The 20289-nt window shown below is 45.6% G+C and overlaps 1 protein-coding gene and 1 pseudogene across 1 annotated transcript in view; both read right to left on the minus strand.

Moving 5' to 3' along the window:
* The window catches only part of LOC120921551, a 183166-nt pseudogene that overhangs the window by 83751 nt on the left and 79126 nt on the right, over nucleotides 1–20289 (minus strand).
* The window catches only part of LOC120921546 (zinc finger protein 605-like), a 40939-nt gene continuing 30606 nt past the window's right edge, over nucleotides 9957–20289 (minus strand). The window contains exon 2 of the mRNA XM_040334046.1: nucleotides 9957–12736. Within this exon, the coding sequence (XP_040189980.1) occupies nucleotides 11094–12407 (1314 nt within the window). The 5' untranslated portion in view covers nucleotides 12408–12736 and the 3' untranslated portion in view covers nucleotides 9957–11093. The remainder of the gene's footprint in view (nucleotides 12737–20289) is intronic.

Genomic DNA, 20289 nt, shown 5'->3' on the forward strand with positions numbered 1-20289 from the left:
CTCCCCCCTTCTCTCTTCTGCCTCTGAGTGAGTACTCTAAAGTAAATCAGGGCTCTCAGAGCACCCCTTACATCAGAGTTCCCCTTTACACCAGAGGCCACAGTGTTCCCCCTTACATCAGAGTTCCCCTTTACACCAGAGGCCACAGTGTTCCCCCTTCCATCAGAGTCCTCTCCATACCTCAGAGTTCTCAGTGTTCCCCCTTACATCAGAGTCCTCTCCGTACATCGGAGTGTTCAGTGTTCCCCCTTACATCAGAGTCCTCTCCGTACATAAGAGTGCTCAGTGTTCCCCCTTACATCAGAGTCCTCTCCGTACATCAGAGTGCTCAGTGTTCCCCCCTTACATCAGAGTCCTCTCCGTACATCAGAGTTCTCCGTGTTCCCCCTTACATCAGAGTCCTCTCCATACCTCAGAGTTCTCAGTGTTCCCCCTTACATCAGAGTCCTCTCTGTACATCAGAGTGCTCAGTGTTCCCCCTTACATCAGAGTCCTCTCCGTACATCAGAGTGCTCAGTGTTCCCCCTTACATCAGAGTCCTCTCCGTACATCAGAGTGCTCAGTGTTCCCCCTTACATCAGAGTCCTCTCCGTACATCAGAGTGCTCAGTGTTCCCCCTTACATCAGAGTCCTCTCCGTACATCAGGGTGATCAGTGTTCCCCCTTACATCAGAGTCCTCTCCGTACATCAGGGTGATCAGTGTTCCCCGTTACATCAGGGTTCCCAGAGCATCTGTAACATACCTAGTGGTTTGAGCCCGAATTGCAGAGGGAGGCCTCCCTTACGGCTCCTACTCACGACCTCTGGTAAAGTAACAGGAGGCACAGGAGTGAGGAGTGGTACGAGTGCCTGGCAGGATCAACAGCGGAGGAAGTCAGTCTTGAAGTTCAGGAATCCCTTGCAGGAAACAGGTACAGGAGGGCATGCCGGAATATAAGTATTGGACTGGAACCAGGAACAGGAACAGCTGACAGGTTAGCAGACTGGAACAGGAGCACCAGACTGGAACCAGGAACAGACTGGAACACACTAAGAGTAGTCAGGCAGGCCGGGTCGGATATCAAGCGGGCAGCAGAAGAACCAGAGGAACAGGCAGAAGAGTAGTCAGGCAGGCCGGGCCGGATATCAAGGGGGCAGCAGAAGAACCAGAGGAACAGGCAGAAGAGTAGTCAGGCAGGCCGGGCCGGATATCAAGCGGGCAGCAGAAGAACCAGAGGAACAGGCAGAAGAGTAGTCAGGCAGGCCGGGCCGGATATCAAGCGGGCAGCAGAAGAACCAGAGGAACAGGCAGAAGAGTAGTCAGGCAGGCCGGGCCGGATATCAAGCGGGCAGCAGAAGAACCAGAGGAACAGGCAGAAGAGTAGTCAGGCAGGCCGGAGGTCAGCTGCAGGTGGATGGTCCCTACTATCCCGATCTTCTGCGGGTTACTGAAGTCTTGGCTTTTCACGCAAGCGTTTCCTGCGTAGCCTCTCTTTTCCCTCTTTCTGCCGCTCTGTGCTGTTTTTGGTTCCTGGGTCCTCCTTTCCCAGGAACTCTGCTATGCGCGTTGGGACCCTTCGGGGTAAGACCGCGCTATATTAAGATACCTCTAAACTCAGATAGCCGGGTATTCACAGGCTGAGGTCTCAGGTCAGGTCAAAGCACACAGAACGCTGTAGAGCAGACAGCAAGTTTGCATGTGACAGGCAGGTATAAATAGCCCGCCTGGCGCCAACAGGAGCACGCGCACGTTCCTGTTGGTGCCCACGATCGTGCGCCAGTGAGCCTGGAATGCCTGTTACTGTCAGGATCTTCCTGACAGTATCCTTTATGTTAGAGTCCACTGAGTTCACCCTTACATCAGAATCTGCAGAGTTCCCCCTTACAGTGTAAAGGGAACTCTGTGAGTTCAGATGTAAAAGGAAAACTGTGGACTCTGATGTAAAGGGAGACTCTGTGGACTCTGATGTAAAAGGGTAACTCTGTGGACTCTGATGTAAAAGGGTAACTCTGTGGACTCTGATGTAAAAGGGAAACTGTGGACTCTGATGTAAAGGGAGACTCTGTGGACTCTGATGTAAAGGGGGACTCTGTGGACTCTTATGTAGAAGGGTAACTCTGTGGACTCTGATGTAAAGGGGGACTCTGTGGACTCTGATGTAAAGGGGGACTCTGTGGACTCTGATGTAAAGGGGAACTCTGTGGACTCTGATGTAAAGGGGACTCTGTGGACTCTGATGTAAAGGGTGACTCTGTGGACTCTGATGTAAAAGGGTAACTCTGTGGACTCTGATGTAAAAGGGTAACTCTGTGGACTCTGATGTAAAGGGGGACTCTGTGGACTCTGATGTAGAAGGGTAACTCTGTGGACTCTGATGTAAAGGGGACTCTGATGTAAAGGGGGACTCTGTGGACTCTGGTGTAAAGGGGAACTCTGTGGACTCTGGTGTAAAGGGGGACTCTGTGGACTGTGCGTGGCTAAAATGTTCGGTTTTGACTTGAAGAAAAGGTGACTACCCCGGACCCATCACCCAGAAGACACGCCCCCGCACCCATCACCCAGAAGACACGCCCCCCGGACCCATCACCCAGAAGACACGCCCCTGCACCCATCACCCAGGAGACACACCCCCGGACCCATCACCCAGGAGACACGCCCCCCGAACCCATCACCCAGGAGACACGCCCCCGGACCCATCACCCAGGAGACACGCCCCCGGATCCATCACCCAGAAGACACGCCCCTGGACCCATCACCCAGGAGACACGCCCCCCGGACTTATCACCCAGAAGACATGCCCCCCAAACCCATCACCCAGGAGACACGCCCCCCGGACCCATCACCCAGGAGACACGCCCCCCGGACCCATCACCCAGGAGACACGCCCCCCGGACCCATCACCCAGGAGACACTCCCTCCGGACCCATCACCCAGAAGACACGCCCCCAGGACCCATCAACCAGGAGACACGCCCCCCGGACCCATCACCCAGGAGACACGCCCCCCGGACCCATCACCCAGAAGACACGCCCCCCGGACCTATCACCCAGAAGACACGCCCCCAGGACCCATCAACCAGGAGACACGCCCCCCGGACCCATCACCCTGGAGACACGCCCCCGGACCCATCACCCAGGAGACACGGCATTCCTCACAGCACACAGTCACAGAAATGCCATTTCCATTGGCAGGCACAGCTAGGAGAATAGAGGACAGAATGAGAAGCAATGGAAGCCGGGCATGACGTTCCTGTGTCAGGGGATCTCCCTCACCTTCATGAGACACGCCTCTTCTTTCTCTCCTCTCAGCCGCTCTCTCTTCCTGACCTGAGCATGGGCGGGTGTCAGGCAAGAGATCTGCTCTGAGCATGGGCGGGTGTCAGGCAAGAGATCTGCTCTGAGCATGGGCGGGTGTCAGGCAAGAGATCTGCTCTGAGCATGGGCGGGTATCAGGCAAGAGATCTGCTCTGAGCATGGGCGGGTGTCAGGCAAGAGATCTGCTCTGAGCATGGGCGGGTGTCAGGCAAGAGATCTGCTCTGAGCATGGGCGGGTATCAGGCAAGAGATCTGCTCTGAGCATGGGCGGGTGTCAGGCAAGAGATCTGCTCTGAGCATGGGCGGGTGTCAGGCAAGAGATCTGCTCTGAGCATGGGCGGGTATCAGGCAAGAGATCTGCTCTGAGCATGGGCGGGTGTCAGGCAAGAGATCTGCTCTGAGCATGGGCGGGTGTCAGGCAAGAGATCTGCTCTGAGCATGGGCGGGTGTCAGGCAAGAGATCTGCTCTGAGCATGGGCGGGTGTCAGGCAAGAGATCTGCTCTGAGCATGGGCGGGTGTCAGGCAAGAGATCTGCTCTGAGCATTCATGCAGAAGGAGGGGGGCAACAGCTAAATGCCCCACCTCCTAACAAGCCCCGCTACATGCATCCAGCGAGCTTACATTCAGCATTAGGTCCTCTCCCTGCCACCCTCCGTTTCTGGCTCCTCCTCCTCTAACAGTCAAATGTGTCGGGCTGAGAAAGGGGGCGGGTTACAGTGCCACTCTCATTGGCTGAGAAGGCAGTGGAAAGGCGGAGATACCGCATGGTCGGCACAGACAGTGTGTTCGTAAAACACCATCAGGGACAGGAATGAATTGTAAGTCCGCCCCCTGGGCACAAGTGGCACACAACATACTTCTCACCCGCTTCAGCTCAGGAGATTCACCTGCATCAGAGACGGCTGTTTAGTAATGCAAATTAGGCAGCCGCGAGGCCCCTGTGAGTGCGAGGCCTAAGGCTACCGCCTAATCTAATATACATCTGGACTATATTTGGACAGTTGTTCCTGTGTATCACCAATAACGCTACAAAACTTGTTGTAGAAATATATTATTATATGACAGCGGTGTGTAAACCAAATACTCTACATTTTTACTTTGTTTTCCTCAATTTCCCAAAAATGTGATCGTCGTGTCTCTATTTATTACAGTGAGGGGTCTTCTTTGTAAAAGTTGGCATTTTCTATATGTTGCTCCTGTCCGGACACTCCAGGACCTCAATAAACATGATGGCCCGGATTCAGACACAATTGTGTATCTTTAGGCGGGCGTAGCGTATCTCCTATACGCTACACCGCCATAACTTTGAGAGGCGAGTATGGTATTCAGAAAGATTATGCGCCCGAAGTTACGGCGGCGTAGTGTATAAGGGCCGGCGTAAGCCCGCCTAATTCAAATATGGAAGATGTGGGCGTGTTTTATGTTAATTAAGTGTGACCCCACGTAAATGACGTTTCTAACGAACGGCGCATGCGCCGTCCGTGAACGTATCCCAGTGCGCATGCTCCAAATTACTCCTCAAATAGTCAAATGTAACTTACGCAAAGCCCTATTCGCGAACGACTTACGCAAACGACGTAAACGACACAAAATTCAATGCTGGCCCGACGTCCATACTTAACATTGGCTACGCCTCATAGAGCAGGGGTAACTTTACGCCGGAAAAAGCCTTAGGTAAACGACGTTAAAAAATGCGCCAGGCGGACGTACATTTCTGAATCGGCGTATCTACCTAATTTGCATATTTGACGCGGAAGTCTTGGGAAGCGCCCCTAGTGGTCAGCTTAAATATTGCACCCTAAGATACGACGGCGTAGGAGACTTACACCGCTCGTATCTAGGCAACATTGAGGCATATCTGATTCTATGAATCAGGTGCCGAGATGCGACAGCCCGCACTCAGAGTTACGACGGCGTATCTGGAGATACGCCAACGTAACTCCTTTCTGAATCCGGGCCCCTAAGTAGTCAGGATAGTAGATGCAAAATCTACGCACTTTGAAGATGCCAAAGGTGCTCCTTGGATTTTGGGCCTCTCTATGCATCTAAGCGGGAAAAACATTTCACACATGTGGTATCCCCGTACTCAGGGGGAGGAGAAGAATGTATTTTGGGGTGTAATTGTAAGGATTCCTGTGCCGTGTGTGGGAAATAATTTGGTAAAGTGACAACCTTGTTTAATAAAATTACATTTTATTTACTTTCTTCATTTCCCAAAAATTGTGGCAAAAGATTACAACTTCAAATAAACTCATCATACTTCTTACTGAAGAGCTTGGACTGTCTACTTTCCATTTCGGTGATATTTGTAATGTCCTGGAATTTTAGAACCTCAATAAAATGAGATGGACAATCAGAAGATCGGGGATGTTACATTTCATATATACTCACCATAGTCTGTAGACTCGATAACTCTCACACAGAATACATAATAGACACTGATTTGTTTTTTTGAGTAAATAAATGCAGCAGAATATATTTTGGCCTAAATTTATGAAGAAAGATTTTATAGCAGAAACTAAAAAGCCTTGTACACACGACCATTTTTTCCAACGGGAAAACCGAGCTGAAAGCTTTTGGCCGGTAAATCCCGGCCGTGTGTATGCTCCATCGGAGTTTTTCTGACGGGATAACTGCCGAAAAAAAAAAAGAGAGCAGGATCTCTTTTTTGCCCATCAGGAAAAAGTACTATATGCTGCTGATAGAAAGCTCTACTATTGTAAATTGAGTGACGATGATTTTCCAATCCTGTGCTCATTTACATTCTCTCCTATCGTGATTGTACACTGCACAACGTCTATTACTGTGCAACTTTCTTACTGTGTAAAGTTTAAAAACTTGTTTCACTAAAAATGATCTGATTAAAAATAATATATGGGGGTGCACAAATTATGTAAACACTGCTTTGTAATTAATTACTGAAAAAACAAATATTTTTTAATGTATTCCCAAGAAAAACCCAGGAAAAAAACATATATATCTAAATTTCCTATTAAAGGGACCAGCTGCCGACCTCCTGAAGTACATATACTGGGGGTGGGAAACACCTATAGGCTAAGTATCGCCTGTATCCTGCATCGCTTAGCACATTCACACTGGCGTGTTCCCTGGTGCATTCAGGTCGCCGATACAGCAGCCGATGTGTCCGCAAGACAAAGCATATTTCAGCTGCCAGTAACCATCCACTTTGATAGGCCCGGGGGTCATGTGGGATCCATCGCTATGTGATCACAAGATCACAATGTCAACAAAGCTGCTATGAAGCAATTCTATTCCTAACAGCTGTTATTTCTGCAGTGATGCTGTGATTGGCCCACAGCTTTCACATGGTACCTGGGAAAACTCACTGCACCCTGTACCACGTGATAACTGTGGGCCAATCTCAGCACACAATAGACACGTGCACACTGAAATATTCTGTTTCAGAATTTCGTTTTTGTCCAAAAAATACAATTATTTAGTTACTTCCGAAATACTTTTTTATTCATTTTGTTTTGTTAAAAAATGCATTCATCCAAAAATCCGAATGAATTAAGGTGGAATCTGTCATTAAAGGCTTATGGTGTCTGTCGGATGTTCTAAGAAGATTTGACGAAGCATCTAAACTGTACGACGCCGCAATCTTACATTTCCAGTCGAATGTTCCGCCCACAAGCTATAGTAGAATTATAATGTTATATGACACTAGTAATAATTATATTTATTAATTATTATTACTAGTCAACCATCATTAGAATTCTTCCATAGCCTATGGGCGGAGCATTTGACCATAAAATTTGACCATAAATGTCCGCTGGAGGCAATCGTATGTTTTTAGCTGCTTCGTCAAATCTTCATGTCTCTATAATGTCAAATATTTTCGCTCTACGTTGAATCTTTTCTCTCTATATCCACTGTTTTCTCTCTGAGTCGAATCTTTCCTCTCTATGTAGAATAATCTTGGACTATGAATAGAGTTAAGGTTAGACACATTCAGCCGCAGGTTTGATAGACACAGATCTCTATTGTCACCGTCATGTCGAATCTTCTATCTATATCCAACTGTTGTCGCAACAAAACGAATATAAAGCATTTTTTATGTTGGATCTTTTGGATTTCGGATTCTGCGCATTCGCTATTGTTTGTTTAAACGAATGTGAAAATATCAGAAATGTGGACGAAATTGCATTCGTACAAAAATAAATGCACATGTCTAGCACACAATAGTTATGCATGTAACCCATTCATGACAGCGCAAGACATTTCTGTTAGGCCCCGTACACACGACCGAACATGTCTGCTGAAACTGGTCAGCGGAGCAGTTTCAGCAGACATGTTCGGTTGTGTGTATGGCCGACCGGACAGGTTTCCAGCGGACATTTGTCCAGCCAACCGTTTTGCAGCGGACAAATGTTTCTTAGCATGCTAAGAAACATGTCCGCTGGAAGCCTGTCCATCGGACATGTTCGGTCGTCTGTACAGACTCACCGGACATGTCTGATCGGCCGCCATCCCTCGCATGCGTCAAATCACTTCGACGCATGCGTGGAAGCATTGAACTTCCAGGGCCGCGCACGTCGCCGCATCATCGTCGCGGCCTCGTCACCAGGTATCGTGTACGCGCGGATTTCTGTCTGATGGTGTGTACAACCATCAGACAGAAATCTCCGGGCGGACATGTCCGCTGAAAACGGTCCGGCGGACCGTTTTCAGCGAACAGTCCGTCCGTCTGTACGAGGCCTTACAGTGGCCATCACTGCAGCAGCAAACTAAAGTGTCAAAAAAGAAAAGAAAATCCCTGATCAAATCCCCACCCCCCTCCCTCAGAGTAGTACAGTGTCACTAAACTACTCTGATGAAAGAATGTGGGAAAAAGGTAAAAAAAATATTATTTAAAATATTTTAAAAAATGTAATTATATTTATTTATTTTTTGTTTTCAAAAGAGCTTTATTGTAAAATAGAAAAAGGCGAGACATAGTCAAGTAAAGGCAAGCATACGGCCAAAATATTTATTTATTTAATACTGTCACTTGTTAGTGCCCCTGATCACTGCCACACCAGTCATATGATGACGCTGTACTGCACCGGTGACAGGATGTAAAAACAAAATTGTGAAAAAAAAAATCTTAATTTTCCAAAAAATTGTGAAGAAAAATTACAACTTCAAAAAACTCACCATGCCTCTTACGAAAAATACCTCAGACTGTCTACTTTCTAAAAAGTGGTCATTTGGGAGGTATTTGTACTGTCCTGGCTTTTTAGGGGTCCCAAAAAATGAAATAGGCCAACAGTACATCAGAATATATACAGTACTTATTGGAATTTTGTTTTTGTTTTTTGTTTAGAAGAATACATGTTGACCAAAATATATGAAGAAATGTGGTTCTTTTATTCTTATTTTATTTTTAGATAATCAAAAGTAAAAAATATTGTTGTTTTTTTTTCAAAATGTTTTTTTTTCATTATATATATAAACAGTGGTGACCAAATAACACCAAAAGAAAGCTCTATTTGTATGAAACAAATCATATAAATTTCAGTGGAGTAAAGCGTTGCATGACAGAGAATTGCCAGTTAAAATAACGCAGTGCTGAAAATGCCCTGGACACAAAAGGGGTAAAACCTTCCGGAGCTCAGGTGGGTAAAGCCCAGAAAATCTGTTGATCTATAATACATTTGGGTAGACTACAAATTCTAAAGATATATAGCTGGATTCAGGTAGATCTGCGCATTTTTACGGCGGCGTAGCGTATCGTATTTACGCTACGCCGCCGTAAGTTAGAGAGGCAAGTGCTGTATTCACAAAGCAATTGCCTCCTAACTTACGGCGGCGTAGCGTAAATGGGACCGGCGTAAGCGCGCCTAATTTAAATGAGGATGAGGGGGGCGTGTTTTATGTTAATGATTTTTGACCCGACGTGATTGACGTTTTTTACGAACGGCGCATGTGCCGTCCGTGGACATATCCCAGTGTGCATTGCTCCAAAGTACGCCGCAAGGACGTATTGGTTTTGACGTGAACGTAAATTACGTCCAGCCCTATTCACGGACGACTTACGCAAACGACGTACAATTTTCAAATTTCAACGCGGGAACGACGGCCATACTTAACATTGGCTACGCCACCTAGGGGGCAGCTTTATCTTTACATGGCGTACCTCTTACGGAAACGGCGTATCTTTACTACGACGGGCAAGCGTACGTTTGAGAATCGGCGTATCTAGTCATTTACATATTCTAAGCCGAAATCAACGGAAGCGCCACCTAGCGACTAGCATAAAAACTGCACCCTAAGATACGTCGGCACAGGCCGTCGTATCTTAGCTAGGTTTAAGGCCCTGTACACATGACCGGTTTTCTCGGCAGAATCCAGCAAGAAACTCGATGGGAGACGTATTCTGACGAGAAAAACGGTTGTGTGTACACTTTTCGCCGAGAAACCCGTCGGGAAACTCGTCGAGCCAAATAGAGAGCATGTTCTCTATTTCCTCGTTGGGCAATGGGAAAATTTGGCTCGACGAGTTTTCTGACAGCCGAACAAGGAACTCGACAAGCAAAACGATGTGTTTTGCCCGTCGAGTTTCTTGGCCGTGTGTACGGGGCCTTAGTGTATCTCAGTTTGAGCATACACTTAAACTTACGACGGGCTTAGATTCTGAGTTACGTCGGCGTATCTACTGATACGCCGGCGTAACTCTTTGTGAATCCGGGCCATAATGTGCAGAACTGAGACATTGAAAAAAAGAAAACGCTCTGTGACTCGGTGGGTTTAGGGGGAGAAAGTCTCGGGGAATAAAATGGTTAATGACAGATTGCACCATTTATGTCATCATTGTTTTTGCCCATAGTTATACTTAACATCACACAATGCTTCTAGGGTCAAAAAAATGTTTTCACAAAAAAAAATTCTACCAAAAAATAAAAGATCTTTCCACTCATTAAAGAGAACCCCAATCAGGGAAATTTCAGTCCCCCAGATGAAGTTGTAGGGATATGACCATATACTCTCTGTGAGATCAGAATTCTTGTAGCTGTACTGTATGATTGGTCTATGGAGGTGACCAATAGATGGACAGGAAAACTAGATAATAAGGAGATCCAATCTTCACCTGATGGAATCCTATAGACTTTCATCAGAACTGAATAAAACACAAGTAGCCAGCTGGGATAAAGTTGCTTTCTCATGGAATGGAGACTTTGGCATGGTTAGTGTCCCTGTCTGCAAAGTTGTCATCCATGAGAGGAGGTGGAAGATGGACAGGAGGCCTTGATCATGAGAAGGGAGGAATAAAATGTATAAGATGGGCTTAGTTGGAGCCCTCATGATTGGCAGGTATAGCAATTGTCAGCAGAACCTGGAAAGGATTCTCCCACTGAGGCTTCAGAGTCTGGGCAAGATGTCGCTTGACTGCTACCCAGTCTCCCTGTACTGAGGCAGTGTTGGTCATGTATTGGCTCAGGATCAGGCAATTAGGAAAACACTTGAGAATACAGCTCAGTTAGCGAATCATACAAATGCATTACATGTTCAGACAAAGCCACATAAAAAGGTACAGATGAGAATCATAAGGAATAAGGTTCATTGTTGCCCGCCCAAAAAAATTGTCAAAATGTAGAATAGTCTAGGCTGTACCCGATAGACATAAATACTAAAGTGTCCATCCATCACATTCTTGTTTGCTCACTTATTTTATTTATTATTTCACAATAGCAATATACTTTGAGTATCTGTGAGATGACATGAGCTGTGAAATTAATAAAACACCCTGAAGTCTTTCATTGCAGCTTAGCTCCTCCCCCTTCTTCCAGAGTTTCTTTACTGCAGCTGAAGCGTGTGAATCCTCTGGTGTTTGATTAGCCCGGCATTATTCGTAAAAGCTTTGTCACATTCAGAACATTGAAATGGCTTCTCTCCAGTGTGAATCCTCTGGTGTATGATAAGGTTTGACTTCACTGTAAAAGCTTTATCACATTCTGAACACTGATACAGCTTCTCTCCAGTGTGAACCCTCTGGTGTGTGGTAAGGCTTGTCTTCACTATAAAAGCTTTATCACATTCTGAACACTGATACAGCTTCTCTCCAGTGTGAATCTTCTGGTGTGTGATAAGATATGACTTACATGCAAAAGCTTTGCCACATTCAGAACATTTATATGGCTTCTCTCTGGTGTGGACCCTTGTGTGTCGGAAAAGGGTGTGCCTCTCTGTAAAAGCTTTATCACATTCAGGACACTGATACAGCTTCTCTCCAGTGTGAATTCTCCGGTGTCTGATGAGACATGACTTCTGTGTAAAAGCTTTGTCACATTCAGAACACTCATATGGCTTCTCTTCAATGTGAATTTTCCGATGTCTGTTAAGCCCTTTCTTGTCTGTATAAGCTTTGTCACATTCAGAACACTCATAGGGCCTCTCTCCAGTGTGAACCATCTGGTGACTTATAAGTTCTCTCTTCTCTGTGAAAGCTTTTTTACATTCAGAACACTCATACCGCTTCTTTCCCGTATGAATCATCTGGTGAATGATAAGGTTTGACTTTGTTTTATAAGCTTTGTTACATTCAGAACACTGATACGGCTTCTCTCCAGTGTGAACCCTCTGGTGTGTGATAAGCTCTTTCTTTGTTATAAAAGCTTTGTCACATTCTGAACACTGATAAGGCTTCTCTCCAGTGTGAACCCTCTGGTGTGTGATAAGCCCTTTCTTTGTTATAAAAGCTTTGTCACATTCTGAACACTGATATGACTTCTCTCCAGTGTGAATCTTCTGGTGTCTGATAAGATTTGACTTCGATGTAAAAGCTTTGTCACATTCTGAACACTGATATGGCTTCTCTCCAGTGTGAGTCATCTTGTGTGTAATAAAATTAGCTTCCTGTATAAAAGCTTTGTCACATTCTGAACATTGATATGGCCTCTTTCCAGTGTGAATCATCTTGTGTGTGTGGAGGCCACCCTTCTGTTTAAAAGTTTTGCCACATTCAGAACACCGAAACGGTTTCTCTCCAGTGTGAATCCTCTCGTGTATGATAAGCTTGTTCTTGGTTGAAAATGCTTTGTCACATTCAGAACACTGATACGGCTTCTCTCCAGTGTGAACCTTCTGGTGTATGATACGTTTTGCCTCCATTGTAAAACCTTTATTACATTCCAAACGAGAAATATCTTCTGAAATGACTCCTCTTATGTATACATGGGTTGGACTTTATTGTAAAGTCATTTTCACTTCCAGAACACTGAAATTACTTCTCTCTTGTTGTCCTCTGAGCATGGATCAATGTTGAAGAGGATCCAAAACACTTACAACATTTAGAACACTGATATGTCTTGAATCTTGCGTGAATCCTCCACTGAATTGCAAGAATAACTTTCCGTCACTTAAGACACTCATATGGCTCGTTTCTCATCTGACTTATTTTTTAAGACAAGTCTGACCAAAAACTCAGTTCATCAATCCACCTATACAGAAAAAAATAAAAAGTCAGAATTCTATATAAAGGATTAAATAAAGTTACTTTCTATTTTGTACATTCATTATTAAATATATGTTATAGAAGGAATATGTACAATATTATACATGTTTAAATATTTGTATTCTATTTTATGGAGGACAATCTATTATTCCCATTGGCTGGTAAAATTGACAGTTTATTACAATTTCTTGCAGGAGAATCTCATTTCTTTGTTCTAATTTAGAGCATTGTGCTGCATAGTGATGGGGGGGAGTGGTGCTTGAGATTGACTTGTGGGCACCTTTCGCAAATCCATTAAAAAATCCAAACATTGGCGATGTAAAATACAAACCCCATTGAAGTCAATAGGAGGCAAATTCTGAAATCCCAAGTTACACTCACCAGTAACGTCTTTTCCAGAAGTCTTTCAAGACAACATCTGAGAGAGAAGACTCCTCCTCCCATTCCCAGGAAACACTGCATCTCCCAATCTTTTAAAAGGACTGTCTCCAGCTAGCCTCTCAGTTCATTCAGATTACCTTCGGCCCAGTGCTGGGACAAGGTAATCCAGTGCCTGGGGCTAAAATGGAAAACTCCCCCCCCCCGTCTATCATCCCCACCAATCCCTGATCCCTGTTGGTTAAATAATGGGGTGGGGCCAATATATTGACTTGCGCCAAAATGTTTGTGGCATGCAATTGCATAGTAACAATTTTTTTAACATCAGCCGACTGCAGACTTTAGCCCGCTGTCAGCTGAATACAGGTCATAGGAGTGCAGAAATAAGTGCACTCTGGTGACCTACAGGGGTCCTTTCACATCAGTTCATTCGGGGTCCTCTTCTCAATCTTTCAGGAGGACCTGATCGGAAAGGTCCATGCAGCCGTATGGACAAGCTGATGTAAATGAAATGTTTACACCTACCTAGCTCTGAATTCTTCCAGGTCTGGGGGGGAAAAAATAGAAAAGGACTGTGTCCTCTTCCATTTATCTGGACCTAAATGTGACACATTGGAGAAAGCCTGATGTAACCAGACAGTAAATACACTGGAGTCTGTTTTCATCCAGCCGCCCATAGAGCTGTCACAGGTCCTCCTGGGTCTCCTCCCACAAACAGAAATGGGCACAGATGTAAAAAACTAACATCCGTCCTGTTCAGCTCTGATTCAGGAAGGGATCTGCTCATGGATCCTCTGCTGATTGAAGTGGGCTACATTTTTGAGATGCATGGCAACCCCCCTGCATGCTACTTTTGTACCATGTGATCTGGTGTGGGTAAACACACTGCGTTTGCGTCCTGCATTTGGAGTGACGTTAAGGGCAGTGTGATTGGAATGCGGTGCGGGAAGTCACACGGGAATGTGTCTTTTCCCGCACTGCATTCTAGTGTGAATGGGCCCTGAATCAGGCGATGAGGAGGCAACATATCACCTCCTTCTCCACCTCTCAAACAGTTCTGGAAAAAGCTATAGCTGGCCGTAGACAGATCAAAATTTGGCTCGGTAGAATCCGGACTAATTTTGATCCATCTATAGGCAGGCTATTTGTACTAAAGATGATTTATCAAACAACTTCATTTCAACAAGCCAGTCTGTTTTCTTTGTCTTTTGGACGATCACTGCCGCAGGGTATATCCATCAGCAATGATCATTGTATAAATAAATAAATATTCCTGCGCTTATCCCTCCACCTCTCAATGTGAATAAACAAAGTAATTGATGCAAATCACAAATGAAAGAAAGCTGCAACCAAAAAGTCCGAACACAAGACTTAAAGGGTTTGTAAAGGATTTTTCTTTTTATCTTAATAGCTTCCTTTACTTTAATGCAGTGCTGTTTTCATGTCCTCATTGTTTGTTTTTGCTCTCAAGTTGCTGTAATTCTTCTCTGATCTCCACACTTCCTGGTTGTCTGTTTCCTGATAACCACAGTACTGGGAGCTTTCTCTCGGTGGTCACTAATCAAGGAGGTGTGATTACTGTGTGCCTAAAACCCCTCAACACCTATCACTTTTGTTTTCCAAACCATCACTATATTGGCTCTGTGGCTCTGTACATCACAGAAGCAGGAAACAGCATGTAAAAACGAAACTAGAAACTAAAGGTACATTATATGATTGATTATCTATTTTTAATTGTTTTTAAAAGAAATCAGTTAACTATTATGTCTCTGTGCCTGGCAGGTTGGGGCTGGGTGCGGGGAGGGGGTGGGGGGTGTTGGGGTGAGTCCACGATACTGTTGCTACTCTGCTCTCTGTATGTCGGGGGAGGGGTCTGGAGCCCTGATTCTATGGGTGGCTGTGTCCCGGAGAGGTGGTCCCCCAACTCATGTCTTTTTACCATGGAGGTGAGTCTCAAGATTTTGGCCTGGAATGTCAGAGGCCTCAACTCAAAATTTAAACAATCTTTGATCTTTGATTATATTAAAAAGTATAAACCACACCTAATTCTACTTCAGGAGACTCATCTCCAGGGCTCCAGGGTCCGCTCTCTAAAAAGGGCTCATATTGCAGGGGCCTACCATGCCAGCTACTCCTCCTATGGAAGAGGGGTCTCCACCCTGGTCACCAAAGCTTTGCCCATATCCGTACATGCGGTTCGGACTGACACTAAGGGGAGGTATGTTATTCTGGTCATACAAGTGCTGAATAGTTTTCTAACATTTGTAAATTTGTATGTTCCTCCTCCCTTTTCGCTAGCTCATCTAGATGACATGATATGGACAACATATGAGGTAGCGGAGGGGAGGATCTTTATCTTGGGTGATTTCAACTCTGTGTCAGACTCTGCTCTGGATAGGCTGGGTGCAACATTTGGCACCCCAGTCCCCCTCGCGGGGTGGATGTCTGCTCATGGGTTCAGAGATGTTTGGCGTTTTCATCATCCTGATATTAGGGAGTACTCCTGTTATACGGAAACGCACAAGACGCTCTCCAGAATAGACACTATCCTGACTGAGCGGGAGGGTATGGACCTGGTTAGGGCAGTTTCTTATGCTACGTTTCCACTGAGCGGATCGGTTCGGTACGGTTCGGTACGGTACGCTATTTTGGGTGTTTCCATTATGAAAGCGTGCCATAAAACCGAACCGTACCGCACCATTCAGGGTCCTGCTTCTCATGTGGGTCCATAGAAAATGGAACGGTACGGTTAGGGCGGAGCTACTGGCGTCACACAGTACTTTCCACTGATTGGTGGTCAGAAAACATCAATGCTGACGTCAAAGCAAAGCGCCAAACAATCACCACGTCGCCTTATTAGTCCATATAAAGGAGAAGGATGCCAGCAAACAACAGCAGGGTCTGGTTATCTGAGGAACTATCTACGTTCTTAGCAATCATCGGCGATGGCGTTATTCAGAGTGAGCTTGATGGATCAGTGAGAAATGAAAAGGTCTATAAAGATATTTCTCAGCGGATGGCAGCCGAGGGATTTGAACGGACGTCGGGCCAGTGTAGGGCAAAGCTTAAAAAGCTTAAAGCACAATATAAAAAAATTAAGGACGCCAACAGCCGTAGTGGAAACTGTCCAACTGCTTGGAGGTGGTACGACGCCATGGACGCCATTTACGGTCATCGGCCAGCAAACCAAGGCAGGGAGGGAGGTCTGGACTCTGCAACTGTAATTCTCGAATCTATGGTAGACCCCTTTGGTAAGTTTTTTTTTTTTAAAAACTTGGCATAGGATATCGCTCTGCTTACCATTTAAAATATAATATCTAACCATATGTTTATTTTCAGAAACAGTTGATGGACTCTCCACTGATGCATCAAACTTATCAGAAGATGGACCTTCAATGTCTTTCAGCAGCAACAGCAGCAGTATTTCCTCAAGCCAACCACAGAGTAGCCAACCACAGAGTAGCCAACCACAGAGTAGCCAACTACAGAGTACTCCCAATGCACCAAGGCACAATGGTAAGACATGATGATAATAAAGTAATTTTTAACTGCATTTTCTTAAACTAAAACAGCAGTGGGGCAGATGTGCAGGAGGTACAGTGTTGGAATAGATAAGAAGGGGGAGATCAGCTGTGGGGGAGATGTGCAGGAGGTACAGTGTTGGCATAGATAAGAAGGGGGAGATCAGCTGTGGGGGAGATGTGCATGAGGTACAGTGGTGGAAGAGATGAGAAGGGGGGGACCAGCTGTGGGGGAGATGTGCAGGAGGTACAGTGGTTGAATAGATGAGGAGGGGGAGATCAGCTGTGGGGGAGATGTGCATGAGGTACAGTGGTGGAAGAGATGAGAAGGGGGGGACCAGCTGTGGGGGAGATGTGCAGGAGGTACAGTGGTTGAATAGATGAGGAGGGGGAGATCAGCTGTGGGGGAGATGTGCATGAGGTACAGTGGTGGAAGAGATGAGAAGGGGGGGACCAGCTGTGGGGGAGATGTGCAGGAGGTACAGTGGTTGAATAGATGAGGAGGGGGAGATCAGCTGTGGGGGAGATGTGCATGAGGTACAGTGGTGGAAGAGATGAGAAGGGGGGGATTAGCAGGAGGTACAGTGGTAGAAGAGATGAGAAGGGGGTTCAGCAGTGGGCAGATGAGCAGTGCTGTGTATTGGTGTAGCAGATGAGCGGGGGGAACAGAGGTGTGGCAGTGAATCAGTGTGGTACAGTCTAGTGGGGCAGATGAGAAAGGAGCTTACAGTATTGGTTTGGCAGATGTTACCAAAAGCAATATTTAGGTATTTTGTATATTACAGGTGAAAGGAGAAGGTTACAGTTGGATCTGCGGGCAGCAGAAGAAAGGCAGCTGGAAAGAATGGATAACCTTTCTGAGAGGCGGTTTCAAGCACTACGTCAGGATGCACAGGAAGCTATGCGCCAGGAGGCAGAAATTGCCCGGCAGCAGATGGAGCAGTTGGCTACCTTCAACCAGGCCTTCCTCGGTGTCCTTGGTCAGCTTGTTCAAGTGATTGGAGCCAATCGTCAACCCAGGTCACCACCCAGACATTAGTGCCTTTCATGCAGCACAGGACCTGTACCCATGTTTACGTTTAAAAATAAAGTGGGTTTTAAAGGTTAGATTTTTTTTTTAATAGGCTCCTTTGAGCCATCAGCGATCACACAAGATTGGACACATTTGCTCCTTGCTGCACATGGCTTTCTTTGTGCTGCTGCTCTGATTCCCTTCTGCCTCCTTTGCGTTATCACCCCCCTTGGACGGTGGAGCCTGGATTTCAACAAAGGGCACCCCCGATCGCTTAATTTCTTCTCATTTTTGCATTGTAGATGTAATTGCGAATATACTTGGCATTTTTGGTTTACCTTTTCCTTTAATTTCCTTTTTAGATGTTTTTTTTCTTGGTCTGAATTTCTCACTTCCTGTTCCTTCTCAGTAAACCTGACAACATCATCTGAGCTGTGTTTAGTCAGTCAGCACAGCTTATTGAACAGCTTACTAAGGAGGAACAGGAAGTGAGAAATTCATACAAAGAAAACAAAAAAAAAACATTTATTGGTAGTGAAATTGAAGAAAAAAACTACAATGCAATAGCTTAGGGATATGCAATTAGTGGATATCCAACTGTTTCAGAACTACGATTCCCATGTGGCATAGCAAGACTCTGACAGTCACAAGCATGACACCCAGAGGCAAAAGCATGATGGGACTTGTAGTTCTGCAAAACAGCTGGATTTCCGCTAATTGCGTATCCCTGCACTAGCTTAATAAAAAACAAACCTTTACAAGCTCTTTATTGTAAACAATGTTTCTACATTATCAAAATTTTGCTTTTACAAAATATGTATGAAGATGATTTTTTTGGTGGAATAAAAAACAAGAACGACTTCTCTGAGTATGTCTGATTTTATTTAGCATTTAGCAAAAAGTAATTAAAGATTTTAATTATTCACGGTAACAACGTTAACGTTAAGGTGCCTCATCAGAGCCTGACGTATTTCGCTGCACTCTTCTTCCATATCCTGTGCTGCTATTACTGGTACTGGCTCTTCTGGAGATGTATTCCAATCCTGGTCAAAGTCTTCTCCATGGCTTTCACAAAGATTGTGAAGAGTACAGCACGTTAGGACCATGGATTTTGTAAGTTGAATGTCACTGTCATTCCTCTTCATAAGACACCTCCATCTACCCTTTAGTCTTCCAAACGCATTTTCCACTACAACACGTGCCCTGGATGTTTTCTTGTTGTAGATTTGCTGCTCTGTTGTTAGGCGCCCATTGTCAGGAAATGGTTTCAGGAGCCAATTTTGTAAAGGATAGGCAGAGTCCCCAAGCACATAATAGCCAACATTCACCCCACAAATGTTCTTAGTGCTAACAGGATACAGGCCTCCCTGGCCAACCCAATCCCAAAATGTTGACAATCGGAGAACCCGAGCATCATGCAAACTCCCAGGCTTTCCTACATTCACATTCCAGAATAGTCCCTTGCCATCCACTACTCCCTGGAGGACGATGGAATGCCAGCCTTTTCGGTTGAAGTAGTCAGTGTGGTATTCTTGTGGTGCTATTATTGGTATGTGTGAGCCATCAATAGCACCAACACACTGTGGAAGGCCCCACCTGTTCTCAAAGTACTCAGCCATGTCTTTGAGCTTTTCCCTGTTAGGAAAATGAACAATTTCAGGAGCTAGCAATGTGCACACAGCCTTACAGAAGTCCTGCACACACCGGCACACTGATGATTTGCTGACACCAAAAAGATGACCTATACTCCTATATTCACTGTTGGTAGCCAGCTTCCACAGTGCAATGGCAATTCTTTTCCTTACAGGCAAACAGGCTCTGAAGTTGGTGCTTTTCTTTTCCATCACTGGACGTAGCTTGGCACAAAGGAATGAGAAGGTTTCCTCTGACATCCTTAAATTCTGCACCCACTGTCTGTGGGTGAATCCTGGGACGGTCACATTCCACCACTCATTGGCACGAGGGAATGCCCAAATCACTGGTCGGCGGCGCTGCTTTGCCAAAAGGAGAAGCATCTGTAAAAAATGCAGTGTGTCAGTGTGTATAGGTCAGTGTGTGTGTGTGTGTATGTGTGTGTGTGTGTCTCAGTGTGTGTGTGTGTGTATAGGTCAGTGTGTGTCAGTGTGTGTGTGTCAGTGTGTGTATAGGTCAGTGTGTGTGTGTGTGTCAGTGTGTGTATAGGTCAGTGTGTGTGTCTGTGTGTCACTGTGTGTATAGGTCAGTGTGTGTCAGTGTGTGTGTGTATAGGTCAGTGTGTGTCAGTGTGTGTGTGTCAGTGTGTGTATAGGTCAGTGTGTGTGTCTGTGTGTCACTGTGTGTATAGGTCAGTGTGTGTCAGTGTGTGTGTGTATAGGTCAGTGTGTGTCAGTGTGTGTGTGTCAGTGTGTGTATAGGTCAGTGTGTGTGTGTGTGTGTGTGTGTGTGTCAGTGTGTGTATAGGTCAGTGTGTGTCAGTGTGTGTATAGGTCAGTGTGTGTCAGTGTGTGTATAGGTCAGTGTGTGTGTGTGTGTGTCAGTGTGTGTATAGGTCAGTGTGTGTCAGTGTGTGTGTGTATAGGTCAGTGTGTGTCAGTGTGTGTGTGTCAGTGTGTGTATAGGTCAGTGTGTGTGTGTGTGTGTGTGTGTGTG

The sequence above is a fragment of the Rana temporaria genome (genome assembly GCF_905171775.1).
Source record: "Rana temporaria chromosome 2 unlocalized genomic scaffold, aRanTem1.1 chr2c, whole genome shotgun sequence".
Classification (NCBI taxonomy): domain Eukaryota; kingdom Metazoa; phylum Chordata; class Amphibia; order Anura; family Ranidae; genus Rana; species Rana temporaria.